The sequence below is a fragment of the Coregonus clupeaformis genome, unplaced genomic scaffold (assembly GCF_020615455.1).
Source record: "Coregonus clupeaformis isolate EN_2021a unplaced genomic scaffold, ASM2061545v1 scaf3080, whole genome shotgun sequence".
Taxonomy (NCBI): domain Eukaryota; kingdom Metazoa; phylum Chordata; class Actinopteri; order Salmoniformes; family Salmonidae; genus Coregonus; species Coregonus clupeaformis.
Window position 1 is genome coordinate 39,203 of NW_025536534.1, and position 10,299 is coordinate 49,501.

The following is a 10,299-nucleotide window of genomic DNA, read 5'->3' on the forward strand; positions in this document are numbered from 1 at the left end:
TTGCCATGGGAAAGCTGTCAAGTCAGCCATTCCATTGATAAATTCATCAAAAACAGTCAAAGGACAGAACATTTGAAATGTATTTGTACAGTAGAGTATCCCAGTAGTGGACTTTATTAGTTAAAGCCATAGTGTAATTTTTTTGTAACAGGTATGGAATTGACTGAATGATGAATTGATTTAATGGTAAAAGACTGAATTTGAATGTGTTTGACTAGAGGCTGACAGCATGGGAGGAGTTGGAGGTGTGTTTTAGTGGGAGGAGTGTGTTGTGGAAATAGAATGTGTTTGACTAGAGGCTGACAGCATGGGAGGGGTGGAGGGAGTGGTCTCAGATGTGTTTATAAGCAGCAACTAAGCAGCCTGGAGCATTGTACTTTCTGGATAGCTGAAGTGATTGTGTAAAGGTTTATATTTACTGTTATTTCACTTTTCAATAATATAGATGGCTCCAGTGCGTTCTCTATTTCGTTTATGTCCACTTTGCTTTAAGGTTGGGGTTGGCTTCAGTCAGCACCTTAGGCAAGTACACAACGTTCGGAACACTGAGGAGAGGATTCTCCTTTGTAATTGGCAGTGGGGCCGTGTCAATATCAGGCAAGAGCGGTGTCCAGTGACAGGATGCTCCACCCATGTCAGCAGGCTGGACCGGCATATGGACTCCCATACAGAGCTCAACAGAGCACAGAGGAGACAGGCATTAGAGGAGGTGAAGAGACGTCTGACAATGGAGAGGCTGGCGGCATTGAGGGCGTCGATCCCTGCCATCCCAGTGGCCACAGATTTTGATATTGTGGAGACTGCGAGGCAAGAACAAGAGGAGGATAACTTTTTAGATACTTTTGCAGAGGAAGAGGAGGAAGAGGGCTGCACTAATGATTACTGCCACTGCCAAGCACCACTTTTGAGGCTGCAGAAAGCTGTGAAAGAGAGGGATGAGGCCCTGACCAAGAAAAGTGAGACCATCCAATCCATTAGAGAGGACAACCTGAAGCTGATCTCTGAGCTGCATAGAGTGAGGAAGAGGTACCAGCTACTGAAAAGGCAGATGGGGATTCTCAGGGTGAGTCCGGCAAAGGAGAGGTCGGCAAAGAGGTCCCTCAGCTTTTAGGCCGAGGCAGACACAGCCCAAGAGGAGCTGCAGCTGGACCAAGTGACAGGTTCAGGGGACCAGACAGAGGAGGCTACAGCGTCCGGATCTGGCAGCAAACTTATCTTCCCGGGCTCTGCCATCAGTAAGTACTGTTTCTTTAAATAGTGGCAAGTGTTTGAAACATTCTTTTTTTTTTTTTTAAACAGCCTGACTGATTCATGTTGCCTCATGAGATTGTAATTATTGTCTAAAATGTTATGTTTCTTTGACAGGTGTGTTTCTTGAGGGATTCAGGAAGACCTGTGAGGGCCCCAATCCAAATTATAAGCTAAGGGAAAATTGTGCCGGAAAGATCAAAAGGGTGACGCAATTGTTGAACTACATGGCGAAGGATGAGACCTACCAATCCAATCTCATTTTCCTGACTAACCATGACAAAATAAGGGGGTAAGCAGAGTTCTTTCTTTTTAGTCTCATCAGCGTTCATTAACAATGCAGTAATTGATTGTATGATTTTTGTGTGTGTGTGTGTGTGTGTGTGTGTGTGTGTGTGTGTAGGTGAAAGACAGCAAGGAAGCCAAGGTGGTTTCCAGAAAGACCCTGCTGGAGTGCCAGTCTCTTGCCAAGGCCAAGATCCCAGAAGTGCTGAGTAAGTGTTTCTAAATCTGTGATGTCACTGTTATTATTTTTTACATTTACATTTTAGTCATTTACTAGACGCTCTTATCCAGAGCGACTTACAGGAGCAATTAGGGTTAAGTGCCCCTCTCAAGGGCACATTTACGTCATTTAGCAGACGCTCTTATCCAGAGCGACTACAAGTTGGTGCATTCACCCTATAGCCAGTGGGATAACCACTTTACAATTATACTTTTTTTTTTTTTTTTTTGGGGGGTAGAAGGATTACTTTATCCTATCCCAGGTGTTCCTTAAAGAGGTGGGGTTTCAAATGTCTCCGGAAGGTGGTGAGTGACTCCGCTGTCCTGGCGTCGTGAGGGAGCTTGTTCCACCATTGGGGTGCCAGAGCAGCGAACAGTTTTGACTGGGCTGAGCGGGAACTATGCTTCCGCAGAGGAAGGGGAGCCAGCAGGCCAGAGGTGAATGAACGCAATGCCCTCGGTTGGGTGTAGGGACTGATCAGAGCCTGAAGGTACGGAGGTGCCGTTCCCCTCACTGCTCCATAGGCAAGCACCATGGTCTTGTAACGGATGCGAGCTTCAACTGGAAGCCAGTGGAGTGTGCGGAGGAGGGGGATGACGTGAGAGAACTTGGGAAGGTTGAACACCAGACGGGCTGCGGCATTCTGGATGAGTTGTAGGGGTTTAATGGCACAGGCAGGGAGCCCAGCCAACAGCGAGTTGCAGTAATCCAGACGGGAGATGACAAGTGCCTGGATTAGGACCTGTGCCGCTTCCTGTGTAAGGCAGGGTCGTACTCTCCGAATGTTGTAGAGCATGAACCTGCAGGATCGGGTCACCGCCTTGATGTTAGCGGAGAACGACAGGGTGTTGTCCAGGGTCACGCCAAGGCTCTTCGCACTCTGGGAGGAGGAGACAACGGAGTTGTCAACCGTGATGGCGAGATCATGGAATGGGCAGTCCTTCCCTGGGAGGAAGAGCAGCTCCGTCTTGCCAGGGTTCAGCTTGAGGTGGTGATCCGTCGTCCATACTGATATGTCAGCCAGACATGCAGAGATGCGATTCGCCACCTGGTTATCAGAAGGGGGAAAGGAGAAGATTAGTTGTGTATCGTCAGCGTAGCAATGATAGGAGAGGCCATGTGAGGATATGACAGAGCCAAGTGACTTGGTGTATAGGGAGAAAAGGAGAGGGCCTAGAACTGAGCCCTGGGGGACACCAGTGGTGAGAGCACGTGGTGCGGAGACAGCTTCTCGCCACGCCACTTGGTAGGAGCGACCGGTCAGGTAGGACGCAATCCAGGAGTGAGCCGCGCCGGAGATGCCCAGCTCGGAGAGGGTGGAGAGGAGGATCTGATGGTTCACGGTATCAAAGGCAGCAGACAGGTCTAGAAGGACAAGAGCAGAGGAGAGAGAGTTAGCTTTAGCAGTGCGGAGAGCCTCCGTGACACAGAGAAGAGCAGTCTTAGTTGAATGACCAGTCCTGAAACCTGACTGGTTTGGATCAAGAAGGTCATTCTGAGAGAGATAGCAAGAGAGTTGGCTAAAGACGGCACGCTCAATAGTTTTGGAGAGAAAAGAAAGAAGGGATACTGGTCTGTAGTTGTTGACATCAGTGGGATCGAGTGTTGGTTTTTTGAGAAGGGGTGCAACTCTCGCTCTCTTGAAGACGGAAGGGACATGGCCAGCGGTCAAGGATGAGTTGATCAGCGAGGTGAGGTAGGGGAGAAGGTCACCGGAGATGGTCTGGAGAAGAGAGGAGGGGATGGGGTCAAGCGGGCAGGTTGTTGGGCGGTCTGCAGTCACTAGTCGCAAGATTTTATCTGGAGAGAGGGGAGAAAGAAGTCAAAGCATAGGGTAGGGCAGTGTGAGCAGGACCAGCAGTGTCATTAGACTTAACAAACGAGGATCGGATGTCATCAACCTTCTTTTCAAAGTGGTTGACAAAGTCATCCACAGAGAGGGAGGAGGGGGGATTCAGCAGTGAGGAGAATGTGGCAAAGAGCTTCCCTAGGGTTAGAGGCAGATGCTTGGAATTTAGAGTGGTAGAAAGTGGCCTTAGCAGCAGAAACAGATGAAGAAAATGTAGAGAGGAGGGAGTGAAAAGATGCCAGGTTGGCTGGGAGTTTAGTTTTCTTCCATTTCCGCTCAGCTGCCCGGAGCTCTGTTCTGTGAGCTCGCAATGAGTCATCAAGCCACGGAGCTGGAGGGGAGGACCGAGCCGGCCGGGAGGATAGGGGACACAGGGAGTCAAATGATGCAGAAAGGGAGGAGAGGAGGGTTGAGGAGGCAGAATCAGGAGATTGGAGAAGGATTGAGCAGAGGGAAGAGATGATAGGATGGAAGAGGAGAGAGTAGTGGGAGAGAGAGAGCGAAGGTTGCGGCGGCGCGTTACCATCTGTGTAGGGGCAGAGTGAGTAGTGTTGGAGGAGAGCGAGAGAGAAAAGGATACAAAGTAGTGGTCGGAGACATGGAGGGGAGTTGCAGTGAGATTAGTAAAAAGAGCAACATCTAGTAAAGATGAAGTCAAGCGTATTGCCTGCCTTGTGAGTGGGGGGATGGTGAGAGGGTGAGGTCAAAAGAGGAGAGGAGTGGAAAGAAGGAGGCAGAGAGAAATTAGTCAAATGTAGACGTAGGGAGGTTGAAATCCCCCAAAACTGTGAAGGGTGAGCCATCCTCAGGAAAGGAACTTATCAAGGCGTCAAGCTCATTGATGAACTCTCCAAGGGAACCTGGAGGGCGATAGATGACAAGGATATTAAGCTTAAATGGGCTAGTGACTGTGACAGTGTGGAATTCAAATGAGGAGATAGACAGATGGGTTAGGGAAAAATTGAGAATGACCACTTGGGAGAGATGAGGATTCCTGTGCCACCACCCCTCTGACCAGATGCTCTCGGGGTATGCGAGAACACATGGTCAGACGAGGAGAGAGCAGTAGGAGTAGCAGTGTTTTCAGTGGTAATCCATGTTTCCGTCAGCGCCAGGAAGTCGAGGGACTGGAGGGTAGCATAGGCTGGGATGAAGTCAGCCTTGTTGGCGGCAGAACGGCAGTTCCAGAGGCTGCCTGAGACCTGGAACTCCAGGTGTGTGGTGCGTGCAGGGACCACCAGGTTAGAGAGGCAGCAGCCACGCGGTGTGAGGCGTTTGTGTAGCCTGTGCAGAGAGGAGAGAACAGAGATAGGCAGAGGCATAGTTGACAGGCTGCAGCAGATGGCTACAACAATGCAGAGGAGATCGGAATGAAATGAACTAAACATCTGGGAAAGGAGAGAGCAGGCCTCCCTCACCAAAAAATAAATAAATATATACAGTGGGGAAAAAAAGTATTTAGTCAGCCACCAATTGTGCAAGTTCTCCCACTTAAAAAGATGAGAGAGGCCTGTAATTTTCATCATAGGTACACGTCAACTATGACAGACAAAATGAGAAAGAAAAATCCAGAAAATCACATTGTAGGATTTTTTATGAATTTATTTGCAAATTATGGTGGAAAATAAGTATTTGGTCACCTACAAACAAGCAAGAGTTCTGGCTCTCACAGACCTGTAACTTCTTCTTTAAGAGGCTCCTCTGTCCTCCACTCGTTACCTGTATTAATGGCACCTGTTTGAACTTGTTATCAGTATAAAAGACACCTGTCCACAACCTCAAACAGTCACACTCCAAACTCCACTATGGCCAAGACCAAAGAGCTGTCAAAGGACACCAGAAACAAAATTGTAGACCTGCACCAGGCTGGGAAGAGTGAATCTGCAATAGGCAGCAGCTTGGTTTGAAGAAATCAACTGTGGGAGCAATTATTAGGAAATGGAAGACATACAAGACCACTGATAATCTCCCCTCGATCTGGAGCTCCACGCAAGATCTCACCCCGTGGGGTCAAAATGATCACAAGAACGGTGAGCAAAAATCCCAGAACCACACGGGGGGACCTAGTGAATGACTTGCAGAGAGATGGGACCAAAGTAACAAAGCCTACCATCAGTAACACACTACGCCGCCAGGGACTCAAATCCTGCAGTGACAGACGTGTCCCCCTGCTTAAGCCAGTACATGTCCAGGCCCATCTGAAATTTGCTAGAGTGCATTTGGATGATCCAGAAGATGATTGGGAGAATGTCAGATGAAACCAAAATATAACTTTTGGGTAAAAACTCAACTCGTTGTGTTTGGAGGACAAAGAATGCTGAGTTGCAACCAAAGAACACCATACATACTGTGAAGCATGGGGGTGGAAACATCTTGTTTTGGGGCTGTTTTTCTGCAAAGGGACCAGGACGACTGATCCGTGTAAAGGAAAGAATGAATGGGGCCATGTATCGTGAGATTTTGAGTGAAAACCTCCTTCCATCAGCAAGGGCATTGAAGATGAAACGTGGCTGGGTCTTTCAGCATGACAATGATCCCAAACACACCACCCGGGCAATGAAGGAGTGGCTTCGTAAGAAGCATTTCAAGGTCCTGGAGTGGCCTAGCCAGTCTCCAGATCTCAACCCCATAGAAAATCTTTGGAGGGAGTTGAAAGTCTGTGTTGCCCAGCGACAGCCCCAAAACATCACTGCTCTAGAGGAGATCTGCATGGAGGAATGGGCCAAAATACCAGCAACAGTGTGTGAAAACCTTGTGAAGACTTACAGAAAACGTTTGACCTGTGTCATTGCCAACAAAGGGTATATAACAAAGTATTGAGAAACTTTTGTTATTGACCAAATACTTATTTTCCACCATACTTTGCAAATAAATTCATTAACAATCCTACAATGTGATTTTCTGGATTTTTTTTTCTCATTTTCTCTGTCATAGTTGACATGTACCTATGATGAAAATTACAGGCCTCTCTCATCTTTTTAAGTGGGAGAACTTGCACAATTGGTGGCTGACTAAATACTTTTTTTCCCCACTGTAACTCTCCCAACTTCCACCTCAGAAACTATAATTGTTTCACTGAACCACCCGAATAAAACTCTCCCAACTTCCACTTTAGAAATTAGAATTGTTGTAAACTACAGCAGACTGTTATCAGTAGCTGTAATTAAGTACCGCAGCTACCAACCACCTAACGTTAATGCCTCGGATAATGAGGTTAGAAAAACAGCTGAATGGTAGCAGCTAGCTGGCTCAATCACAGGTACTCTTAAGCATGAAATAACATTGGAAACAATTAACCACAGTTGCAAAAAGTTACCAGTAGCTACCCGCTAGCTAGCTAGCTAGCTTTGTTGGTCCAAGTAGTGGGTAAGCTAGCCTCGTGTCGCCGGGGTCTGCCGAATACAATACTTACCTACAATAATTACCTACAATAACCTTCAATAACTACCTGAGTAAGCTACCTATAATACCAAACTACAATACTTACCTACAATCTAAATACATGGTTTAAGCTTAACTCAACACCATATAAGAAGCCAAGCTTACCTTTCATAACGCAGCAATGATTAAACGTTGGGTAGCTAGCACAAAGATATTGTATTTAGCTACTACAGTACAGCCAGCTGGTAGTGTTGGCTGGCTAGCAATGGCTGCTGTGTTGACTTTGTTAGAAAAACGGCGTCGCTGCGAACGAATGTAGCTGGCTAAAAGGATATTGTTTTTAGTTGCTACCGTTGCTAATAGCTACTCGCCAGCTAATCCAGGAGGTGAGTTAGCTAGCTAGCTTCGTGCTACACCCGGCACCGCCGAATACAAAAGTAACCTACAATAACTACACAACAGCTACCCACAACAGCCCACGATGCCTACCTATACTACTTAATAATACACAGCCCACGATGCCTACCTATAATACCTAACTACAATCTAAATACATAGTTTAAGCCTTAGCTAGCTTTGTTGGTCCAAGTAGTGGGTAAGCTAGCCTCGTGCTTCGCCGGGGTCCGCCGAATACAGTCCTTACCTACAATAATTACCTACAATAACCTACAATAACTACCTGAGTAAACTACCTATAATACCTAACTACAATACCTACCTACAATCTAAATACATGGTTTAAGCTTTACTCAACACCATATAAGAAGCCAAGCTTACCTCCTGCTAGAGAAAACACAACCTCACCACCGTCCAAACGTGTGTGTGTGTGTGTGTGTGTGTGTGTGTGTGTGTGTGTGTGTGTGTGTGTAAAGGTGAAAGACAGCAAGGAAGCCAAGGTGGTTTCCAGAAAGACCCTGCTGGAGTGCCAGTCTCTTGCCAAGGCCAAGATCCCAGAAGTGCTGAGTAAGTGTTTCTAAATCTGTGATGTCACTGTTATTACACACTTTTAAACGTCAGACATGTCTAGAGTGCAGTGTAAAGATGCCTGTTATTATTTTCATGTCCCCACAGAAACCTTGGAAGAAACAAGGACACAGAAAAATCAGTACCAGTTTAATGGATACCTGTGGGCCTACTTTACCTCCATAGACGGCCATAGACCGGGCCTGGATAAGAACATGTTGGTGGAGGAGGTGGAGGAGGCTAAATGTGACCAGTCTGGGATGTATCTGATCAGTGTAAGTCTATAAACGTACACCTGAATGTGTTTATTTGTTTGTTTGGTTGGTTGGTTGTTTTTGGAAACAATTGCAGTCGCCTTTGCGTCATTTGTGTGTTTTTTCTGTTCAATTTCTAATAGGTGGAGGAACACAAAACGAATAGAGACCATGGCATGGTCCAGATGTCGCTGACAAATGAGTACACTTGGTTTTTTAGACTTCCTCAAATTCAAGCACTGCCTCCCAGGGGGAAAGAAATCCCAGCACTTTTTTTTCAATTCTACAAGCACTCAGCTCAAGAACCTGCCTGCCTACCTGAGGGAGGTATGGAAGGAGATGGGTCTGCCTGAAACTCCTACCTTCACTGACCTGCGGACCTCCATTGTCACTCATGTAAGTCAGATTAGATATGAATAGAAGTACTGTAAGATCCTATTCCACTGTTGTCTGAAATAATATCAATTATTTTTATTTATTTGTGTCTGTGTGTGTGTGTGTGTGTGTGTGTGTCTTTTTTGCTTGTGTCTTACAGGTCAAAAACATGCTCCCGAAGGCTGACAGGGAAAGGGTGGCCAACTTCATGTGCCACGACATCCAGACCGCAGATACATTTTATACCATCAATTTAAATCCGTCCCAAGCCAGTGAAACCAGGGCACTCTTCGAGGCAGCATTAAAGGGAGAAGATACCTCTGTCACCACCGAGAACCAGGCCTCCACCTCTTCAAAAAGAAAGCGGAAGGCAAGAGAGGAGGACTCCCTCTCCGAGGGGAGCACCACCCCCGAAGAGATCAAGGTGATGTACCAGGAGTCTGGCCCGTCCTCCAGGGACTCGGAGGAGGAAGAGGTCGAGGATGAGGAACGGACGGCCAGACAACCTGTGGTAAGATCAGCTATTCCGTCACCACACATTAGATTACCAAATGTGCTTGTACACCATGTAACAGTCAAACGTGCATTTTTTAATATATATATGTTCTCTTTTGTGTTTGCTGTGCCTGAAGACACCCTCCAAGTTGACCATGCCTGAGCTGGAGCAGTACCATACCCTGAGCAAGAAGCAGCTCATCCTCAGGCGCCGCATGGTGGTCGCCGTCAGCCCCCTGCTAGTCTCACCCATCAAATTGAAGAGTAAGTCGCCCCTCACCTCCCCCATTGTCACGATGCAAGGTATGCAGCAGCTGAATTCAAATGAAGACCGACTCAAAAAAGCCATTGCCTCAAGGAGGAGGAAGCTGGATAAAAAAAAAAAAAAAAAAAAATTGGTCATTTAGCAGACGCTCTTATCCAGAGCGACTTACAGGAGCAATTAGGGTTAAGTGCCTTGCTCAAGGGCACATCGACAGATTTTTCACCTAGTCGGCTCGGGGATTAGAACCAGCAACCTTTCGGTTACTGGCACAACGCTCTTAACCACTAGGTGCACAAGGAAAGAGGGGAGACCTCTGTCAGCCAGAAGGAAGGGGAGCCGACCCACTTCAAGACTCAACAAGGGGAGGAAGGAAACAGCAGCACCTCTTACCAAGACTCTTAAAGACTCTCACATTTACACTGTTCTGATTTTGTGTTGTGTGGTTTTCTATTTTAGTGTGCTTGTTCAGATCATAAAATGTGTGTAATTTATTCAAACTGTCTAATCTATTTTCCATGTTGGTGTGATTCTTTATAATGTTCCAAGGTTTGCTCTGTTTTATAAAAAATGTTTTTGAGTAATTTATTGTGTTGTGCTTTTTTTTAAGGTTTGGATTTGGTCTGTGTCACTTATATTGCAAGTGTTGAACCTGCACTGTCTTGTCTTAATTTTTTTTAACCAACATTCACAGACAATAATCTTAATCCATTGTGTCTGTGAATGTTGGTAAAAAACAATAATCTTAATTAATTTCTCTCTGTTATTTATCAGAGTGAAATTACTTAGGAAATAGTCCATTTCAAAATCTTCTCAGAGTGTGAACACAATGCAGCTGCCAACTAGGTTTATTGTTGGTTTGACTTAGAGTTTTCAGAGTTTTATGTCCTGAAATAATGGTGTTTTTTCAACTTGGTAGCTTAATTTAGCACCTGTATCCACTCTTTTGTGTTCCTTAACTTAGTTT

The 10,299-nt window shown here is 46.2% G+C and overlaps 1 protein-coding gene and 1 long non-coding RNA gene across 2 annotated transcripts; both read left to right on the forward strand.

The window, feature by feature from the left end:
• The first annotated feature begins 837 nt into the window (after nucleotides 1-837).
• LOC123489625 lies at nucleotides 838-1,741 on the forward strand. Its single transcript, XR_006660575.1, has 3 exons — nucleotides 838-1,235; nucleotides 1,366-1,540; nucleotides 1,652-1,741. It is a non-coding gene; the product is annotated as an uncharacterized LOC123489625 (long non-coding RNA).
• A 22-nt stretch (nucleotides 1,742-1,763) lies between these two features.
• LOC123489626 lies at nucleotides 1,764-9,373 on the forward strand (the record flags this gene model as incomplete). The annotated part of the gene is made up of 8 exons (XM_045220054.1): nucleotides 1,764-1,771; nucleotides 6,978-6,981; nucleotides 7,856-7,946; nucleotides 8,055-8,221; nucleotides 8,344-8,436; nucleotides 8,468-8,596; nucleotides 8,736-9,086; nucleotides 9,208-9,373. Coding segments are annotated over exons 1-8 (1,009 nt in total), but the record flags the coding sequence as incomplete, so codon positions are not given.
• Nucleotides 9,374-10,299: the final 926 nt, after the last annotated feature.